Raw genomic sequence first — 22,337 nt, 5'->3', positions numbered from 1 at the left:
AGCCTTATGAGAAATGGCTTCAGTTGAAGAGTGGCTGTCAAGAAGCCACTCGTAAGGAAGGAAAAGTGGAGAAAAGAACTGGACCTAAAATCAGTGGCAACGGGTCTTCTGGAGTGACAGGAATGACTGTTTTCAGCCATCTTTCGTTATAAACAGCCTCTGTCATGGTTCGGAGCTTCATTTCCGCTGGTGATGTCAAAATTGATGGAATCATGAAAACTACCATCAGCGTGACAATGACGCCCAAACACACTGCCAGTGCAACAAAAACAAACCTGGAGAGAAAAACAGACAACAGAGCACTATGAGTCATGGATTGGCCTCCCCGGAGCCCGAACGTCATTATTGACAATATTGAAGCAGCGCGGGATCCTCTTGACAGAGAATGGAACAAAAATAAAGCCAACATCCAAACAAGAGACTTGAAAGCCCTTCAAGAAGCCTGGAGAACTATTCCTGACGACTACTTAATGAAACTACAAGAAAGCTGCCTAAGAGTGTGTTTTGAGGAAAAAAGATGGCAACACCAAATAATGACTTTCAAGCTCATTAGAAGCAAAGTCTGTTTTTGTCTTATATACTGAGTTTATATACTTCCAATAAATTGTTGCACCAATTTCCCATTTTTGAAGAAAACTGCAAATAAAAATAAATAAAGTATTTGCACAGTAACGCCCATTTAAAGCCAAATATAGGGAGCAGTGTTAGCTAGCATGAGAGAAAAGTGAAAGATAACATTATCACCCATTAGCACTATTCACGATAAGCTCGCCAGCCAATCTTCTAGCTAGAGGTTAGTTAATGCACATGAATAATTAGTGTGACTGATGCAGCTCAGCAAAATTATTAACCTTGATGGTCATAATCTAATACTCAGTACAGCCCTAGAGTGTAACTCCTGGTGATTTCTAGCTATTCATTTCACACTTGTTCTTAAGCTGTACCATTCCAGGGCAGAGTTGCTAGGTGTTGATATGTATGTAGTGTCCTTGTGTGAAAAAGCTTTTGTGTTTAGATTTACTGTTGATCTTTATAGCTACAGGAGGTGCTGTTTTGCATATTTAAGATCATATTATTATTCCTATCCATTTAAATGAGAGGAAGAGAATGATGAGTTCAGCAATGCTTTAGTCCCTGATGTTTGTTGATTGGACACTAATGTTATTCATCCTTGTCTCTGCTTTTATCTACACGTCTGCCTACGTGGATCCAGCAAACCTGACAGGTAAACAAACACTGCTTATTACCATTTCCTCTGTCCTACGGGGACAATTTCCTTGCAAAGAATCATTTAGAAAATTGAACCCAGAAGAGTCAGGATTATTGCCGTGTTCCTTTATTGACAATATATTAACTAGAAGTATACTGGCTGAATTGTACATTTGTAATCCCCCAAGCTCACTTTATTCAGTGTGTTGGATAAAGATATGTATGGGAAGAGTGACAGCTGCACTGCATCGGCTGGTTTATGTCCATCATTTTAAGTGCATTTTAAGTAGATCAGGTTGAGGTAAATTATGTTTGTTCTTCCAGGAAAAGAGCCGAGGCTGAAGGAAGAAAGGGCAGTTTTCCCTGCAGCAAAGCGATGTCCTCCCACCATCCCACTGATCCTGTGGAGCTACGCAGAATCAACTTCCAGACTCCAGGTAGATTGGGGAGAAATATCCACATGCAAAATATGCTATATGTGGCCAGTGTTGATGAGATTAACTGTGGTGTTGTTTCCCTTTTCAGCCTACCGTGTATCAGTGTACCGCGGTTATCGGCGTCTGTCAAGTTAGTTGGTCCTTGTCCCCCTCTTTCTTTCTTTCTCTTTCTTTTTCTGTCTTTCCATTTTTTCTACTCTTTTCCTTCTCCATATCCATGCTAACTAACCATCCATCCCGTATAGGATGAAGCTGCTTGACATTTCATCAAACGCCTCCGGAATACTTCTACTGAAAAAAAACAAAATTAAAATCATGCTAAATTTTTATTGCCTGTGTCATAGCCTTTTTTTAAATCTTCACCAGCAGTGTGCGTATCCTCTGAAGACATGTTATTGTGCCTCAGTAACTTTCTGAACATGCACATTGTTCCTTCTGTCTGCCTGGAGAGAAAACGGTCACTTAACCAAAAAAAAAAAAAAGACAACACTTCCATTTGCTTCCTCCACTCTCCATGGACCGAGCACTAAACAACACCTCCTTTGAGAATCCTAACTCTTAACGTTTTCCTCCAAAGGAGTTCAATTGTGTGTGTATCAAAACCGCCTCTTTTTCTGTTTCTGTGCTCGGCAGGCATGGCAAGTCACCCGCCCGTCCCCATCTCTGAGCTGGCAGATCACATTGAGCGCCTCAAGGCAAATGACAATCTCAAGTTCTCTCAAGAGTACGAGGTATGAATGCTGATTATCTGATGCACATAAACACACGCACACACTCGCATATTTATCATTGACCTGCCGTTTCTTGCTCTTGCTCAGTTCCAGTTCTGATAGCGAGCGCGAGTAGATTTAAAGCCTCGCATTGACTATACAGTTAAGTTACGTTTGGATTCGTCTCCGTCGAACGATACAAAATCGAGCGCATCTCCCTCTCTCTGCTGTCTTGTTGTTATCTATACAAATATAAGAGGAAAATTGAAATTGCAAGCTCAAAGAGAGTTTGCTTACAGCCAGATGGTTATCAACCCCTCATTTCTACACTCTGGTGGAGAAAAGGGGAGCTAGAAATAAAGCGGCAGCCACAGAGAGCAGACTCGCCAAGAGATGCAAGAGGCAAATGTTCTCTGTAAAATAGACGCTTCTTGATTAGTTTCCTTCAACTTACAGAAGAGTTAATGTGGAACAACAACAGAAAAGCCATTTGCTTGGAGATAACAGTGTGGCTGAACTTGTCGTGCTGAACTGTGGCCCTCAAAAAAAAAGACATTAGCAGAAATATTATGGCTGTGTCGCAAATAGCGCTACAATGAGCTCCACGGAGAGCTGTTAAAAGAGTAAAAATGTTTTCTTTTCCCTGCATAAAAAATGTGTTTAGGCCAAGGGCTTCTGGGTGGAGGAGACTGCATAAGGCCCTAATTGGTTGCCGCAAAAGAGAGACAAATTGTGTGTGACAGATATATAGTACGTATATAGAGAAAGACAAGGACACATTATGCAAAAAGTAGAAAAACAGAGCAAGAATGTTTTTTGGGGGGCGGAGAGTGTTGGGAGAGAGGATAAAGGAGGATGGAGGAGACATTGAGGGAGAAGCTGTATGCAATTGTGGTGTGAGCTGGAACCACTCTGTTGAGCCTCACATTCTCTCTGCATGACTGTGTGCTTTGTTCGGTACTGAAGCTTTAACGAAGGAACAAGAGAGATGGATGGAAGAGGGACTGAGAGCGAGAGAGAGGCCAGAAATGCTTGCGGTGTAATAATCAGGCACACATGATGTCGGCTGCTCATGGAAAGCAGTCTTAAACATACGTGCACGTATCCAGTACCGCTCCTGTCCACTTTTTCCTCAACCAAACCATAATTATGTGTCGTAAAATATTCAGAATTGCTAAATTGCTCTGGCTCTCTCCTCTTCGTCCCTCTCCATTGACAGCCCTATAATGACCTCATGTCTGCCTCTCCCAGCTAACAGCAATGGTTGCTGTAATTACCCTCTAGGAACTTAATGTGTTGCTCTAACACAACCATCCCCTCTCTCCCAGGGTTATTGGTTGCGCTTTTATCGTCTTTCTCTTTTAGCTAGTTTTGAAAGTGGAAAGTCTTTCTTGAAAAGGGATATCATGGTTGCCCACGTTCCTATACAGTATCAATAATACCTTCTTAATTTTCAGTTTGTTGTTGGTTTTAACAGTGGGTTTTGCTGCAACGATCCTGCCCCGGTGCCTGTGAGCTCAGATTCTTGGAACTGTTAAAATCTTCCTGTTCTGGATGCCAATTTCTTGCACGTTGAGGTTCAGTTTAAGAGATAGCGATATCGATGCCAGCAGTAAATTTTAAGTGCTAATGCTTGGTGCTTATGTGTGATTTTAGAGAATCAGCCAATGCTGTGCACGCATAAGCAGCATATCGTACCTTACAATCATACGGGGATTAAAAGTGGTATGTAGCAAGATTGTTTTTTCCTCATTGCAAGTCCTGTGAATCATTCGTGCCACGGCCATTTATCTTAATCTAATGTTTTTGACAGACTGCATGCTAGTCTCACTGTCTGAAACCCACTTGCTTTAATAATGCCAAAATATTTCTGGTAACAAAAACATGATTGAGCACAGAACAACTGTGGTAAGCCACATGAAACGATATAACTGCAACAGCTTCTCGTTGATGTTTGTTCTTTGTTTGACCTTCGCTTGCGTGTCTTGCAGTCAGTCGATCCTGGTCAACAGTTCACGTGGGAGAACTCCAACTTGGAGGTCAACAAACCAAAGAACCGCTACGCGAACGTCATTGCCTACGATCACTCCAGAGTTATACTCTCCAGCATCGAGGGTAGGACACGCTTCCGCTGTGTTTGTGTGCGTGTGTGGGTGTGCATGACCTGTTACCTCCGTCTTTATATGGCTACGGTAATGGTTTCAGGAAATGAGGCCACTCTGGTCACTTTCTCAGGGCCATTTAAGGTTTACGATTTGGTTGCAGAGTTATGGTTTGGGCTAGGCTTTAAATTGGGCATGAAGTTGTGATTCTTGAGTTTGGGTGTGGAGGCAAAGTAGTGCGTTATGTCATACTGTGCATGTGTGTATATGACTGTGTGAACTTTTGCGTGAGAGCTTCTATCCGTGAAAGATGGGATGTTAATAGTTCGAAGCTGTTCTGCACTGGCTGTTCCCATGCATCACAAACCAAGTGCTGAGCCTACGTAAACACAATGAAAACAATCATTTTTTCCCATCTAACCAACTGCTGTGTCTTACCCCACTGTTTTACCACATCATATGACTGGTTTGGACCCGGCCTGACCAATTTAATATCTGAGGAGATAGCGTGTGATCGTGCTTTATTTAGACTGTTTACCGATTTATTCATGGTGTGCCCATTTTCCTGGATTTGGGCTTTCTGAATGGTTTAAAATGAGAAGAAACAAATAGTTCTGTACTCAGTGTGCATTTTGAAGCGCACTCACCCACCTCAGCTGGGAAAGACCCGAGGCAGAGAAACTGGCAGCTCCAATGTGGAGAGAGGGAGGCAGTGGGAGGCCAAGCCCAAACAGATGAGCCTTATCTGGGCAGAGCATGTGTGAGCAGCCCCTCCGCCCCCGCCTGTCCTGGAGCTGGAGCCCTGGCTGTCTGTCTTTCTTCCAGCTAAGAAAATGCAAATACTGTTGAGCATGTCCAAACACACACACACGAGCGCTTTCATGCACGCATAAACACACACAAAAAAACATATATATGCCCAGATGTGGACGAGCACAAACATATACTCTCCTCGCAGCCGCTTCCATGCGTTGCTGAACGCAGACCTTCTGCCAAGCCAGCATTCCCACCAAGTGACTGGAAAGTGCGAGTGTGTGTTTTATCTGCAGATTGCTTCTGTTGTAGTCCATTGCAGTAAAGTTGTAGCGCAAAGAATTTAGGCAAGCTGTCTTTTAAAGACTGGGGTTGATAAACATATGTTAGAAGCTCTTCTTACCGTCTGTCCACATCCTATTTAAAGTAAGTTGTATAAGCATTCCTCTTGCTCCTCTGTCATTTGAGTGTGTGTGTCTGCTGTGTGTGTGTGTGTTTGCGATGTTGGCGTGGGATTTTACAACTGTATGGGACTGATTCGTGCTCGTAAAATAAGCTGCGGGAGGAGACTCGGCTGCAGGAGTTTCTTCCTGTCAGCATCCTGCTGTTTGTTCATTGATTTCAATCTGTTTAAACGTAAACTGCCATCTGAAGGCTCAAAAGGAGTTTTAGGTCCCATTTCGGCAGAATCGGGTCACAGCTGAACATACGCATGTGTGCCTGAGTGTATGTGTGTGTGTGTGTACTTTGGTGTTTTTGGCGTACGTGTGCATGTTTGAGCTGTGACTCAGTGATTTTTGGGATTATGGTATTAGGCCCTAGATGAGCAGGCCTGATCCTAAATCAAACACACACAGACAGTCTTTCACATCTCTCTCACACACACACACACACAATCCCTTCCAGGACAAGCAGTGTCAGCCGAGTCTTACACAGAGACGGCCTTACAGTCATATTGCCATTCAAAGCGACACATCCAGAGTATACTCAGATTAGGCCCGTGATCGTCTTAGCATGTATTATAAAACAAGACGGCTGAACAATCCAACACCAAAGGCCTCTGGGCCCTGTGAAAACATTAATCTCCCTGCCATGACCTCACATGATCCTCACCCTTTATTACTTGCACATAAACCTGCCTTTATAGTAGTAGACTTGGATTATTTCAACATGGAACAGAATAAAAATCAGGTTCATCTGCAGACAGTAATTTGATGCAATCGGTGCCATGCATCATTCCCATACTCTCAGCATACAGACTTAGAATTGAGTGTTTCATCACCGCCTGTATCTTTTGCTCCCATCTGTTTTTCTGTCTTTTCCCTTATTTGCTTTTTCCATCTAATCTTTTCTCCAATTCAACTTGCACACATGTGTTTCTATTCTTTTCTCCACCTTAAATAACATCCACTTTTTCTCTTATTACTCAGGTGTCCTGGGCAGTGACTACATCAACGCTAACTATATTGATGGCTACCGCCGTCAGAATGCCTATATTGCCACTCAGGGCGCCCTTCCCGAGACCTTCGGGGACTTCTGGAGGATGGTCTGGGAGCAGCACACAGCCAACATCATCATGATGACCAAGCTGGAAGAGAAATCACGGGTAAGGAAATGGAATAAGGTGGGAGTGTGCACGACTGCAGAGCTGAATAGAGAGAGCATCACAGAGAATGAGTACAAATACAATATTACAGACGAAGCCAAAGACTAGAGCAGGACATGATAAAGCATAAGGCTAGATGAGAAAAATTGTGGTTTTATTATTGGATTAAATGTATCAAATGTAGTATAAGAACTGGGTAAGCTCTATTGTGAGGTCCACTGCATAAAATAGGAGAAAAGTTACACGTTTGGTTAAAATTAATGAGGTTATCTATTTGTCTTTGATTATGAAGCATCTACTTTTTCACAAGCTGAAAAGAATATGATATATAGAGTTCATCTGCAACAATAAATATATTATCGCAGCCTCCATTACAGCTCAGTAATGTTCTTATAGTAGGGTAATAGTTTCATAATAACAACATAATCAGATAATAATATAATAACCAAGATATTAAGCAAGTAATACAAAGGTATTAACAATTTGTAAACTTAATATTTACATTTATAAACCAAGGATGCCAGTGAGGTAGAACTATTTGGTAGCGTTGTGGTCGCCATGTGTTAAGGTGGTAACAAGAAAATGTTTTGGCTTAAAACTTCTACTATTATTACATTATTGTGGCAATAAGCTGATAATAATACGGTAATATTGGCTGGTGTTTTCATTGGATAGCTTCAAATGAAAATTGTGTCTAAATTGGTATCCACAAAATCACAATCATTGAAACTTAAATTAAACTTTTTGTTAGTGAGAATGTGTAGGCCAACAAAAGCTGCTGTTTTATACCATATGCAATGCTGTCCAGTCACTCCGAACTGGAAGCTAATGTTCTGTGGCTGAATTAACTTTTAAAGTTTGTGGGGAAAAGAGTCGTTTTGTTGGTAATTAGTACTGAAATATTGTTAGTGAGCTCCTAAATATTTTTCAGCATTAGCAGGCATGCTGACGGACAAACATTTTTCATCATCGGTATCGTCAGTATTTTTTCTTTACATTAGAAAGCAAGTTATGTGCAACGTGCGACTAATGCATAAGCTGTCATGATGGAGGCGTGTATATATAACCGATGGTTAGAGTGACATAATGAGTGAGAAATGCAAAACAGCTAAATTACAGCTAAGGTGTTGTGGCATGTTGTGAGGAGATACAGAGAGACTAGAAAAAGACATGAGTTTTATTTTATTTCATTTTATTTTATTTGAATGCACGAGGACAATAGATTGTAGGTGGAGTGAACAGAATAGGCTAAAAGAGGACACGCGAGGAATCGCTGGAATACAACATTTAGTGCATGACGATCAAGCTAAATGTTCTTGGGAAGTCAGAATGGGCGTGTAGTGTATCAGAGTAGAAGGCAAAAAAAATAGCGTGGATTGATGAACCAGACCTGGAGGAATTACAAGTACAGCTAAATTGGGGTAAGTAATGAATTAGAAAATAATCTGGCTTCGAGGCATTTGCTATTGTTAACAGAATGTGCACTTGAGTAAAAATTCAGTGTAATGAGAATGTCATGTCAGAGTAAAATGAACATGAATGGCTTGAGGTATGAATCATGACTGAAGTGTTAACCAATTATGTCCAAAGACCTTTTCAGAAAATTATCCTTTCTTCCCATTTGTGCTTCTTTTCCTATTAACCTGTGCCTTGTGTTAAAACACTGTTTCCTTTTCAACTTTTTCCAACTGTCTCTGTTGTGTCTGTTTGACCCTCAGATGCCCTCTTATTTCTTCTCTAAGGCAAGATCTCTCTTTCTCTCCTTTGCTAAAATCCCTTTATAAGTACAAACTCACTTCTCATGGTTTTCTCCTTACCTTTATCCCCCGTTTTGTTATAGTTTTTCTGCTCCCTCCCCACCTCCTCTTTTTTTTCTCCAAGCAATAGCAAATAATGCATTGGATGATAATGCAAAAATTGTATTGTAAACTGACCACATAGTTAACTAGTTAAAAATGTTATTTTTTGCTTTTAATACAGTTCATAAAGAGTGCACATAAGTGTTTATGGTTTGCATGATCGCACCCACAATGGGCATTTTCCTCCACTTCCTGTCTTGTGACTGTGTAGTATATTAAGTAGTCCTTGTTTTCTGGCCACATTGTCATAAGGTTTATTTTTTGGTTGTTTTTCGGTTGGGTTTTTTGGGTTTTTTTCCACTGCAGAGCAAGTTTGTGTTGAGCTTGTGAAGCTGTAAATTGTCAAAATTCAATAAACAGCGTTATGAAATGAAAACATTCAATTTGAAGATATTTAGCTGTTTATTATCAGCCCACTAGCTCTGCACGTACTGTTTGAGTGAGTAGTGGGCTGCTTGTTGGAGAAAATTATTTAATCTCATTTAACACCTCTCAACATTATACCATTATGTGTTTACGCATTAAGCGCACAGATGATCACAGATGGTCCCACTGTGGGAACGATGCCAGCATCCTTCCTTTTAGCACCAATCAAACCACGCTAGAACAGGGCACAGTTATGCTGCTAGCCTCATAAATCAATGGATAATATAGTCTTCACACCAGGGATTTTATTTTTTTTGCGATCCTGTTTATGCTCTGTCAGTGTGAGCCCCCCCTCCTCCTTACACAGGCAACCGTTCCTGTCCCCACAGTCTCTCAAGGTCTGGTGGGAAAACAACAGTTGAAAAGCTGTAATTACAGCCTGAACATCACGGGCCAAAACGCATAATCCCCAGTCTGGAGCAGTGGAATGCAGAGCAAGCTGAGCTGAGCTCCCTGCAGTCTTTGATGTGAGGACTGGAGGGATCAGCACATAACGTTTGGTTTGGCCTGATTCTGCCAAGCCCCCCCTCATCTCCTCTGGGATTTTTTTTTCCTCCCTCCTCTGTGGTCTCCGAAGCCGAATCGAAGAACTACAAATATGACTGCCGGGTGCAGGGGAAATCAAAGTGTTTTGCTTGATAGGGATGCTGGGATTTTGTGTGTGCTACGATTGGTTATGTAGGGATTTGTGGGGCTGCGATGTATTAGCAACGTACAGCATCGAATATGTGAAGGATGAGTTTTCGGTATCTCTTGGCTTTTCTGAGCACTGGTGTGGATCTTTGAGAGAGCCCACCAACCTATAGCAGTTAACTAGCATGATCAAACGCCCACCCCACCCGACACAGACACACACTTACTAAAACCCCTTTTCATATGCTGGATTGTCTCTGTATGTACATTACTGTCTGATTCTCTCAAATTCTCTCACTGATCTGCTTTAGCACTCCTCTCCCCCTTCTTTTCTTTTTTTTTGTTCCCTCTACACATGCACTCAAAGTCACGTCAGCTCTTTTCTTTCTCTTTTCTTTCACCAAAATCTTTGCAAAGAATTATTCAACCTGCTCTTCGTCTCTCACAGCTTCTCCCCTCTTCCATTTTAGGTGAAGTGTGATCAGTACTGGCCAACACGTGGCACAGAGACCTACGGCCTGATCCAGGTCACTCTGCTTGACACAGTGGAGCTGGCCACCTACTCTGTCAGGACCTTCGCTCTTTACAAGGTACTGAAACATGGCATGTATAATGGAGTGTGCGTAATTGATCTGTTCAAATATTTATACATACTTCGTTGCAGGTCTATAAACAAAATTTCATTCCCAGCATGGTTGGATAGCATATTTTTAGAGCTAGCTCTGAGAGCTCACACTATAAACCATCCTGCTGCTGTAATGAGTGATCAAACCACATCAGCGTATTAATCAGTGGCTGAAGAGAGTGCCAACTAATACACTTTCTTTATATTTGAGCAGTGTTTGCCAAAAACTATAGTGCCCTGCAGATTTCTTTTAAAATAAACTAGACTAAACCTGATAGCCTGGGCAGCTCATGACATGCTTGTTTACGTTTTTTTAATGGGATTTGTGGACATTTACAAAAATTACAGAATAACTAAGTCTTTATATTTAACCCCACGTCTAATCTGCTCAACCAGAGCGGCTCAAATGAGAAGCGTGAAGTCCGTCACTTCCAGTTTACAGCCTGGCCAGACCACGGGGTGCCTGAACATCCCACCCCCTTCCTGGCCTTCCTTCGCCGGGTCAAGGCCTGCAATCCTCCAGATGCGGGACCCATGGTTGTCCATTGCAGGTATGTGTCTGTGTATTTTCAGTTCGGCTCATCCATTCTTATTATTCACTGAACCAGAATTATTTATGATATCCATCCACAACCATAAAGGAAACAGGTCTGCTCCGTGACTGTGTGTTTGTGAGTCTGCATGAAACACTTATGCGTTATTTTGGCATTTATGAGTTAACAACATTTTCAAAAGCCTGGCAGTCGGCGAAAATCAACAAGAGTCCAAGGGTGCTTGTATAAAATAGTTCAGAGGCGCTGAAGTAAAATAAGATTGACCTGCGATTATGCAAACCCCAAACATCCTGGCTGGCTTAGACACCCACATTCCTCCCACAACAACCTCCTTCATCTCCATCATCAGCTACCATGCTGACCCTATTTTCCATAATTAGCTTTCACAGTTGACAATATACCATTTAGGCTGGGGGTACATCTGGGTTCACAAGTTTATATTCAAATGAGCTGCTGTCTGAGCAGCAGGAGGCCAATGTGTTGGATGGAGAAGAGACTCTGGGAGCTTGTCATTACGGGCTTGGCACAGCGTTTAGCTCCAGAGCTCGAATGAAGCTTCTGTTTGCTCTTACTGGCAATCGCAGAGAAAAAAAGATAGAGCAGGGCAGTGGGAATATGGAGCAGAAACTCTCGGGAGGAAGAATTAGTGAGGTATGGATGTGGAGGAGAATGAAGGAGGGGAAGGGGGTAAGGCTGAGACAATGATGGAGAGGGAAAGGTAGCGAGGGACTGGGAGTTAGAGGAGGAGATGTGTGCAGAGTGAGAAAAAAGAAGGTGAGGTCAAATCCAGGACACAGTGAATGAAAGTGATGAATTAAAGAAAAGGAAAGATGGAGAGAAAATGGTTTCCAAGAAGAAGAAAAGGACAAATGTGAGTGTGAAAAAGTGTCGGGGCTGGCGTGAGAGGGTACTTATCGAGGAGAAAAAGAGGCAGAGCGACGGGGGCGGGACGCAGCGGAGAAGGTTGGCAGGAGAGCAGCTCTTCCTAATCTTCCGTAGCAGTCAGATGGAGTATCTAACAGGATTATCAGTCAAATTTAATTATCCTGGCAAGACTCCATCATAATGTGCTTTTACATTTCAACCAACCTCTGTATCAAACAACGGACCAAATCTCATTCCACCTCGACAACGCTCCCGCGCATGCACACCGATATTCATTTAACCACATAAAGAATTTTCTATTCACTTGCACAAACTTGCTTGGTCAGGTTGTCTCACCGTTTACTAGCACAGCAAAAATGTGAAGTGTTTGGGTGGGCAGCTAAGGGTATTATATTTCCGGATCGTGTGTCGATAGGGAGGATATCTTCTTAATGCCAGCGAGACAGTGTTGCTGACTCATCGCTGATGTCAATTTTTACCTGCTTTGACAGAAATATTGCTGGCTGGGATCTCGATGATAGTTAGCTGATTTAGGCAAAGCATGTTATGTTTGAGCTCTGCGGGGACAGATTTGCACCAGGTATTAGGACACAGCGCACACACTGCAGTTTATGTGAGAAAATAACCTCACTATCTGGTTCTCTTTTCCTATTTCCAGTGCTGGAGTGGGCCGCACTGGCTGTTTCATTGTGATTGATGCCATGACAGAGCGAATCAAGCATGAGAAGACCATCGACATCTACGGTCATGTCACGCTGATGCGCTCCGAGAGGAACTACATGGTGCAGACGGAAGACCAGTACATCTTCATTCACGATGCACTGCTGGAGGCGGTGACCTGCGGGAACACCGAAGTCCCTGCGAGGAACCTGTACTCCTACATCCAGAGGCTGACGCAGATTGAACCAGGAGAAAATGTCACCGGCATGGAGCTGGAGTTCAAGGTGAGGAGGATTCACTTTGTTCCTCCGAAGGCTATAAAATTAAGCCCTACAGATTTATGGTGGTTCATAAAACCGATTCATGATAATAATGTAACACTTCACTGGTTTCTGTAAGGCCGAGTTGTCTTTTTCTTGCCCTTCGCCACCTAAAAGGTTAACAGTAAGAGCCAGTGAAAGCATCTTTGAAGCACTGCAGATCTTCAGGGCCTGCTCAGAGATATCCAGCGGGATAAATCACTGTCTGAAGACTTTACCTACTGGCCATTCTGTCCATATAAAGAACAGAGCAAACGTTCATATTTCATATTTAATTCTTGACCTTGAAAGCCATAATTGACCAAAAAACAAAGTTGCACTTCAGGTCCCATGCTGAGGGTTTTCATAGGAAGATGGTTCTTACCACCAAAGCTTGGGAAGAACGTTGTCTAAAATGACATACAGAATGTTTAATTCAGGAAGCTTTGACTTTGATAGCCCCTGAGCATCTTTCCCAGGGCTGTTAGTGGTTCTTACAGTTTCAATCCCCCTCTGAGAGATTCATATAGATGGTTGGATTTGAAGGGGATTATGGGATTGCACCTTTTGAATCTAAGGTAAGAGAGTTAGCTTTTCTGAGGGTTTCTGAAAGCATCGCAGTTTGGGAAGTTTGATAGGCATGCACGTAAAGACCAAATAATGTAGGCCAGAAAGTTGAAGTTTGTAATAAAATCTTAGGGGGTTGGAAGTTATAACAGCTTTTTCAAAACTTTAGGGAGCTGATTAGAATATAAAGTGAGAACAGCAAATGTAGGCATCATAAACAATCGCAGTGAGAACATAAGGGATTCAAAGTCTTGCTGGGAAGTGTTATTTTCATTATATTCTAGTTGTTATTTTGTTTACTGTGTTGTTTACCTCATGCCAGATGAGTTCTCTGCAGACCTGACTGGCCTGGCTGGGTGAAAAAGAGAGAATCGGTTGTAGCTTTACAGGTATACGTTGAAAGCAGGTGGCTTAATTTTTCCCAGGAATGGCTTGTGTCTGCTCAGACAATCAGAGGGCAAGGTAAACACAAAGTGACTCTGAGCAATCTCCCTCATCCTATGCCCCAGCTGTCCTCCCTCTAATAGGAGCGCTCCCCTCAGAATGACAATGAACTGAGCGCTCGCTGTATTGTTTTCACAGCCTTAGATTGATGTGAAACACATGGCGGGGTTGTCCCACTCACCATATTTCATCTCACTTGAACTCGCGTAGTATATCACAGCCCACCGTCTGAAAGATTACTTTCCACCTCCGTCAACAAAACACCAAAAGGTTGGAACTTCTCGTGTAAGAGGCGTCATGTCCCTCAAATAAAATCACAAAGTTGAAGCAAGCGTGTGAGGAAAAGGGAGAGGTGAATGTTTTCTGGCTGCTTTTGGTAATCCAACACCTTAATACGCCGTGTTTTTGCTTCTTTTCACAGAGAGTTTATTGGTGGAGTTCTCGGAGCTTGCCAGGAGGGCATGATTTTCTCCTTGGTGAAAAATATTGGCATGTATCGAAGCGGTGAAAAGCTTTGTTTTTGCCAGGCTTTATTGATAAGACCGCGTCAAATTCAAACCAAATGACATGAAGAATTACTATTGTTGATGCTGGAAACTGGGTTCAGAGTACCCAGAATGAACTGGTGAACTTGTGATTAGTGGGGATTTTCCAGCTCAGTCTGTCTGTAAGAAAATAAGGTACTGCTGTTTCTCCCACAGCACTCCGGTAGCCGCTGATGGTAGACGTTGGGTTCATGAGACCCCATTGTTTCCCCCTGAGTCTGCGGTTTCCCTCTGCCTATTCTCTGTTTCTCTGTGTTTCTTTTTAAACCGTGTCATCCAGTGGTCGAGTGTGAGCGAGTGTACTGCATGTACTTACGGCTGCCTGTCTGCACATATCCACATATGAATGTGTGTGTTCCAGTTTTTCTTTTTCTTTTTTTTTTTGACTGGATCAACTGTGGTTCACATGTGTGTGTTGAGACAGTGTGGGGCCTTGTGGTTTCCTGCCCCCTGACTTTTGATTTTCTCCTTCCTCTCCCTGTTCCATTCCCTACCGCTGCCCTCGTCCCCTATATCGGCCCTGCTGTGTTGATTCAGTTGAAGATGTCTGACTAAATATCCTGAGGCCTGCAGATTAAAGATGGTTTTCTAATTCCACTTGTCCAATAAAAAACCAAACCTTGTGCTTTTTAAAAGAGTACTTTTTTTTTCTTTTACTTCCTTGCTTATCCGTCCTTTTTTATTTCGCCATCATTTCAGTGCTCTCATCAGTGCTGCTTGTAATTCTTTTTCTGTAATTTTCATCTGCACAATATTACAGCATATTTCCTTTATTTCTTATATTTCAGCGTCTGGCCAGTGCCAAGGCCCACACATCACGGTTTGTGAGTGCCAATCTGCCGTGCAACAAGTTCAAAAACCGGCTGGTGAATATCATGCCCTACGAGACCACGCGTGTGTGTCTGCAGCCAATCAGAGGAGTGGAAGGATCCGACTACATCAATGCCAGCTTCATTGATGGATACAGGTCAGTTTAACATCAGTCACTTTACAATGTTCTCACGCATGGGGAGAAATTTATTTTCATTTATACTTATCCATGTGTTTATAGGCAGCAGAAGGCCTATATAGCAACCCAGGGCCCACTGGCTGAGACCACAGAGGACTACTGGAGGATGCTGTGGGAACATAACTCCACCATTGTTGTCATGCTAACCAAACTGAGAGAAATGGGACGGGTACGGATAAATGCACTCAAACACACTCAAATGTGATACATGCATTGGTCCTGCAGGATAAAAACATATAGCTGCACTGGTTGAATGTCTTTTTAATTAGCGTATCACAGTACTGTGCAAAAGTCTTGAGCTACATGTTGGTTTTTTTCCTTTGGACATTGGCAGCTTTTCTACTCATTTTCAGTCCAGTGCTTGACCATTTCAGAGGAATGTTGAGCTACTTAACACTGACCTATGAACCGTTCAAGGATAAAAAGGAACTGAACTCAAGAGATGAACCAGTGTTGGGTCTACACAAAGCAGCTTAGCAAAGAAGCAATTTTAAATTGTAGCTTTAGGCACTTTGTTACTAACAACCCATCACAAAAATACAGTTTGTTCCAATTTCTTTAGTTGAAATTACAGAAAATGCCAAAAAATTACACAGCCCATTATCATAAAATAGCTTTTTTTTGCACTAACAAGGCAGCTTTCAAAGGGCTATTAACTGAAAACCTGTTAGCACCTGACAGTCATGTCCTGGAGAAATAGGAAAAAAATGCTGCAAAGACCTGACACAGGGCCTGAGAGACGCATCTGGCCCTACAGACGACCCACCCACTGTTACCTGAAGCTTCATCAGGATGGTCTCAGTGAAAGGGTTGCTGTCAAGAAGTTCCTCTTAAGGAAGGAAAAGAGAAAGAAAAGACTGTGATATGCCAAAGAGTCTCAGAGATCCATTCCTGAAGACTACTTAAAGTAGAAATAAAGAAATAACAACAAAGCTTGCCTAGTAGTCTGTGTTGAAGAATAAAGGTGGTAATTACAAATATTGATTTTCACACGCGATAGAATGGTTAAAGATAAAAACAACAACAACATATAGACTGATTTCCACTCCCATTGTTAGGCTCTATAAAGTCTTATATTTTAGACCAAAGGAACCTGAAGAGGTTACAAATAACTTCAGTTAACAACAAAAAAGCATGTCACTTCACAGAAGGAAAGCAGACCATCCTATTCGGCTATTCAGAGCCCAGAGAATTACCAGTATGGAGATGTGTGTAGCTGTACAAGCTCTTAACTAAAAACTAGACAAAGAATTTACAAATCCTTTGAAACTCACATTAATTAAATGTGTTTGGGCTAGCTGCAGCTTTTAAACAATAGACCCACATTTTTCCCTTGATTAAGTGCCTAAGCGTGTACTATAACATGCAGTATCACACAATATATTGTCATTTGAGCTAATTATTTTCAGTAAAAGAATATATTGAAGGGCTGACTGAATAGCAGCATAATGAGCAGCTCCATGTGTTGTTGTTGCAGAAGTTTACATCAGGAGAGGACGGAACTGTGAATAACAATGTCCTCTTAAAATGGGCAGCAGAATACCTTTTGATGCCTGCAATAGGGGAAAAGCGAATGTTTCGTGATTAAGAATTTGCAATTTTGGGGGGGGAAATCTATCAAAAATTTAATATAATGAATTAAATATAATAAATGTTTGGGCGTTATGAAGCATTATGCATGGCACAGTGAGAGTGATATGACTTTCAGTATTAATTCAGTGAACATAATATCTCATCTGCATTGAGATGGTCTTGAAATGAATAATGAATATCACAAGTTATGGTGACATTTCCGTTATAAATTGCCTAGAAATGGTTCTCCTCACACACTGAGTACTTTAAATATGATGCAGCGCTCTGAAGAGAAGCCTTTGTACTCTACAGGAGAAGTGTCACCAGTACTGGCCTGCAGAGCGCTCAGCCAGGTACCAGTACTTTGTGGTGGATCCCATGGCTGAGTACAACATGCCCCAGTACATCTTGAGAGAGTTCAAAGTCACTGATGCCAGGGTGAGTCGTCAGCCTGTGAGCAAGACAGACTAATTTGTACTGGCTTCCAGAATTTTCTGAGTTTCAAATTACCATATTTTCTTTCACCCAGGATGGCCAGTCACGGACAGTTCGTCAGTTCCAGTTCACAGACTGGCCCGAGCAAGGAGTGCCAAAGTCAGGAGAAGGATTTATTGATTTTATTGGCCAAGTGCATAAAACTAAAGAACAGTTTGGCCAGGACGGGCCAATTACTGTGCACTGCAGGTAAGGTCTAGGCTGCCTACAAATACCTCAACATTTCACATATTGTTCATTAAGTTGTGCAGACTCGATAAAAAAGAATACCTACAAATTCACCAGATGACCTGTGAGAGATTCTTGGAACATTTTGTTTCTGCTTGAGTAAAGACTTGGGGAATCTTTTACGTTAAATTTATTCCACTTCTCTGTTAAATATATACAGTGCTTTAATATCAGACAAAGATAAATGAAAAATGCAGTTTTTAAATAATGATTTCATTTAATAAGGGAAAAAACAAACCTTCCTGCTTCTATGTGAAAAAGTAGTTAAATGATAGATTAACTGTGAAAAAATCCATTTTTTGGGAAGCTAAGTTGAGTTAAATTTCAATACCACACTCTGGCCTGATTACTCCCAAACCAGTTGAATCAAGAAATCACTTGAATAGAGCCTTTCGGACAAAGTGATGATCTCCCAAAAAAACCCCAAAAAAAAACAACAGATGATGCCACGATCTAAAGAAACAGCTGAGATATAAAGTCACTAACATCTATCAGTCTGAAAAGGATTACAAAGCCATTTCTAAGGCTTAGGGACTCCAGGGAACCACAGTGAAGGCCATAAATGGAGAAAACTCAGAGCAGTAGTGAACCATCCTAGGAATGACAGGGCTAACAGAATTACCATGCTGATTACCTAGAGGTCACAAAAGAACCCAGAAAAACATCTAAACAACTGTAAGCCTCACTTGCCTTAGTTAAGGTCAGAGTTCATGATTCAAAAATAAGAAAGAGACTGGGCAAAAACCTTTTTTTTAAAGTCCATTTTGTATTTACTTGGTTTTCTTTGTCTAATATTAAAACTTCTTTGATGGTTGAAACACCTAGCTGTGACCGATATTGGAAAAAATATGAAATCAGGAAGAGGGAAATAGTTTTTCACAGCACTGGACTTTTTTTCTTGCTGATACGCTAATAAAGCACCACCACCGCTTGCTGCACCACGTGTGAGCAAATATTCAGAATAACGGTTTGGCACGACTAGTAGCAAACTGAGCTAGTGCATGATGCATACATAAGGAGATGTATTTCCAGCTCTGAATACGTTTCCACCTGTGCTCCAACAGTGCTGGTGTAGGAAGGACCGGTGTGTTCATCACCCTCAGCATCGTGCTAGAGAGGATGAGGTACGAGGGAGTGGTGGATATTTTCCAGACTGTCAAGATGCTGCGCACCCAGAGACCAGCCACCGTTCAGACAGAGGTGAGCTTTCTAAACCACTTCACGTCTTCAAAGAACACTTGAATGTTCGTTTAGTCTTTCTTCTCTTCTTCACAATTCTTCTGCTTCCCTCTAGGACCAGTACCAGTTCTGCTACCGCGCCAGTCTGGAGTACCTGGGAAGCTTTGATCACTATGCAACATAAACCCAGTGGCTGTCGATCATGCGCACGTTCAACCGAGTGCATTTTTCTCATGTTATGCACAGCCAGAATAAATGCACTAGGTTGCGATGTGCAGGTATGAAGACTTTGCCACTGCATGCAGAGTGAAGGGGGACCATCGGCTTATCCGTACCTAGAAACAGCACCTCTAACTGAGCCATAGCAACCTGCTTGACAAGGGTGTTTTCCTGCCACCCTCAGCCCAAACACACCCATTGGTCAGTCTGAAGCAGCAACTTCAACCACTGTTCCAATCAGAATACTTGATCAAATATAGATTTTTTTCTTTTTTTATTTGTTTCAGTGCTTTTCCGAGCACCCAGATTGCGTTTTTTGTTGTTTGGGTGTGGAACTCCACCAGTGTAGCATCACCAACCTAAATACGGGACCCAGCTACAGCATTTTTTTCTGTCACAGGAAATTTCGATTTTTCTATCTCGAGGACAGTTCAGAAGGAAGCTACAAATCCATCTTATGGAAACCTCGTGGACAAGAAAGAACTGGGATATCAAGCACCAGAGAATTGCCAACAGGAGCCTGAAAACACAGAGCACAGAGTATTAAAAAGACCAAGAACACGCAACTTAAAAAAAAAAAGACACAAGAAGTGTGGGTTGTTTTTTTCTGTCTTATTTTGGAAACAGACTCTTGTTTCCTGTGAATGAAAAAGAAGACATTTCTACCATACAGTAATAAACACCACCAGTTCAACCTTATGCTTCACGATTTAAGATAAGGGAAGGTTTACTGAGGTCTAAAAATGCATACTGCAAAGTAAAACATTAATTTAGTTTTCTAGAAAAAATATGTGACTATATTGTTTTTTAAAAACTGGATATTCCATATGGCACGTTCTGTTTTTCCATTCTTATAGGTTTATGATTTTGTCACCGTTGCCCATACATGGGCAAAGTTGCTTTTTTTTTTTCTGTGTAATCCAATGAGCTGTAGCCATTTTCTTTTTCTTTTGTTAAAGTGATACGGTACTGTTTTAAAGTGTACAATCAAATCTAGTGTGGAAAATGTTCACAGTTCTATGAAAAAAAATCGAGTGTCACTCTCCTGTATTCTCCACCCACACGTTTCGCATGCACACAGGACTCTCAGCCTCATTACTGTCTCACTTGCGACGTTTAAAGACACGAAGACGGTAATTTCTCAATTCCCGAGGGCCCGCCGGGGTACAGTATTAGCACTGCTGCTACCAGAAAGTCCCCAGAATAATCCCGCCACGTTGTTCTGCGCGTAGCCCGAAAGAAAGCTGGGCGGACCACGGCTGAAGCTAGTAAGCGCAGAGAGCAGACAAAATATTAGGTGTCCAAATAAGCTTCATTAAGATTTCCTAAGCAGAAAGCGAGACGAGCGAGCAGGAAAGGGATGGGAAAAGGAGAACAATTTTCTTACTGGAATGCTCACCGTTGACTTTTCTCTGTGTCTGATTCAGTGTGCAATAAGTAGATGTATTATATATTTTTGTGTCAAGTCACTAACTGCAGTTATATGCCATGATGATGATGACGGTGATGATGACGACGATAATACTGATGATGGTGCATCATTTTCCAGACACAAGGATGTTACACTTGATGTTCCCTCCACCATATAAAAGTGTTAGAGAAATAACCTCTGACCTCTTAGGAAGTCGATTTTTTTTTTTTTAATCAAGTCACATGTCCAGTAGATGATGTCATCCTTCTTTGTGTCACGGCGAGCAACGAATGATCGAAGTCATATTACAAACTGCATCTAATAAGTATTTTAATTTTAGATTTCTAGTGCCTTATATTACACGCCTATTTTGATAAAGTTACTTTAAAGGGTTTTTGTGTATTTTATGTATGCTTGTGTGAACCGAATGTGTGTGTGTGTGTGTGTTTTTGTTATGTTACAGTATGTGAAAAAGTATTTTATGGGATTTTTTTTGTTTTGTTTTGTTCTTTTTTTTCTTTGTTCTTTGTTGTTGTTTTGTTGTTTTTGGCTGTGAAATTTTGAATGGAAGGGTTTGTGTAGGCTGGACAGTCGTACTCACATTTCAAACCCAGCAACTGCATCATCATATCTCTTTTCATTCAAAAGAAAATAAGCATATGTTACAAGAGACTCGACTGCAGAAAAAATGTGGTTTTAAAGTAGGTTATTAGCAAGACAGACTGATCGTTTTTTTAAGGTTCTACGTCAAGCTTTCCATCTTTTCCTTACACAGGCTTTGTGGATATACTGTCATTATGGACACTTTTCTTTTACCCGCCATGAAATTTTGGTGCAGATTTTGAGCTGGCTCGAACAAGTCATACTTGCTCGGCTGTATAGAAATCTGTAAAAGCTGAATGGCTCTTTGTCAGTCTGTTTGAAAGGAGGAGCATCAGCCCGTAAGAGGATGCTTAAGTATCCCAGCTGAAGCCATTTACCTAAAATCAGTCACAGTGGGTCATCTGTGTTCCTCATTCTGCTGTTCCGCATTTTTCCTTTTCTTTCAAAAACGAAGGCTGAGAGAAGTTCAGGTGCTACGTCTCCGCTGACACAGAACCTACAGTATATACTCATTTTTTTGTAAGCCCATTAACTCTCGGCCATATGAGGGATTGTTGACAGTTTTCCACCATCTTAAAGTAACCTTGTTGTTGTTTGTATGCATGGTACCACTTTCGAGATGCCCCTTTGGTCGCACCTGTTACGGGAAGACTTGCACTTTCTCTCTTTGTACTATGCACTAATATTTAGTATCCTGTTAACTCCGATAGCCCCGGCCTCCCCCCCTCAAAAAAAGGAGTCTTACTTGAACTCAGCAAAGATGGACCCTGCAATGCTCACACGGTTGTGTATATGTAAATAACACAAAACACAGAGAGTAATTGAAATGCATAAATAGATGACTACGTAAAAGTAAATGAATTAACTGATGATAACGGCAAAGAATGAATAGAGATTTATCAGATATACAGAGCGATATAATAAAAGGATGCACCACAAGTCACAGTTTTTATGGCACAGCAGTATGTGCAATACATCACATTGTGGATTTGTTGTACCACAAAAGAGAAGTTTCACAAAACGAAGTGTTCTATTTTACCCTGATGTATCATGTAGATGGATTAAACTGGAGTTTATAAATTGTATAAAAAAATGAAAATATGATGTGTTATTGGGATCAGTTACCTCCAATTGGTCTGTACATGTAAACCTTTTTGTTTCCGTTTTCTGCTCCGAGTCAACAAGTGCTTTTTATTTTCTTACATTGGTTCTCGGAGCGCGTGAAAACTGAAAAACAGGTCTGTATGGATTTCTGTTCTTTATCGACACAAGTTTCATTTGTTACAAATAAACTCAAGTGAAAATGA

General features: G+C 41.5%; 1 protein-coding gene across 1 annotated transcript in view; it reads left to right on the top strand.

Moving 5' to 3' along the window:
* Positions 1 to 22,337, top strand: part of ptprdb (protein tyrosine phosphatase receptor type Db) — a 154,456-nt gene extending 132,119 nt beyond the window's left edge. The window contains exons 29-42 of the mRNA XM_082537853.1: positions 1,214 to 1,225; positions 1,534 to 1,646; positions 2,280 to 2,377; positions 4,348 to 4,471; positions 6,642 to 6,817; positions 10,206 to 10,325; positions 10,757 to 10,911; positions 12,458 to 12,743; positions 15,103 to 15,281; positions 15,366 to 15,492; positions 17,208 to 17,333; positions 17,425 to 17,579; positions 18,683 to 18,818; positions 18,913 to 22,337. Of these exons, the coding sequence (XP_082393979.1) occupies positions 1,214 to 1,225; positions 1,534 to 1,646; positions 2,280 to 2,377; positions 4,348 to 4,471; positions 6,642 to 6,817; positions 10,206 to 10,325; positions 10,757 to 10,911; positions 12,458 to 12,743; positions 15,103 to 15,281; positions 15,366 to 15,492; positions 17,208 to 17,333; positions 17,425 to 17,579; positions 18,683 to 18,818; positions 18,913 to 18,981 (1,876 nt within the window). The 3' untranslated portion in view covers positions 18,982 to 22,337. The remainder of the gene's footprint in view (positions 1 to 1,213; positions 1,226 to 1,533; positions 1,647 to 2,279; positions 2,378 to 4,347; positions 4,472 to 6,641; positions 6,818 to 10,205; positions 10,326 to 10,756; positions 10,912 to 12,457; positions 12,744 to 15,102; positions 15,282 to 15,365; positions 15,493 to 17,207; positions 17,334 to 17,424; positions 17,580 to 18,682; positions 18,819 to 18,912) is intronic.

Source organism: Aulonocara stuartgranti (assembly GCF_965226115.1).
Source record: "Aulonocara stuartgranti genome assembly, chromosome: 6".
NCBI classification, from domain to species: Eukaryota; Metazoa; Chordata; class Actinopteri; order Cichliformes; family Cichlidae; genus Aulonocara; species Aulonocara stuartgranti.
The sequence above is the reverse complement of the archived record's forward strand: the minus strand, read 5'-3'. Positions and strand labels throughout refer to the sequence as shown.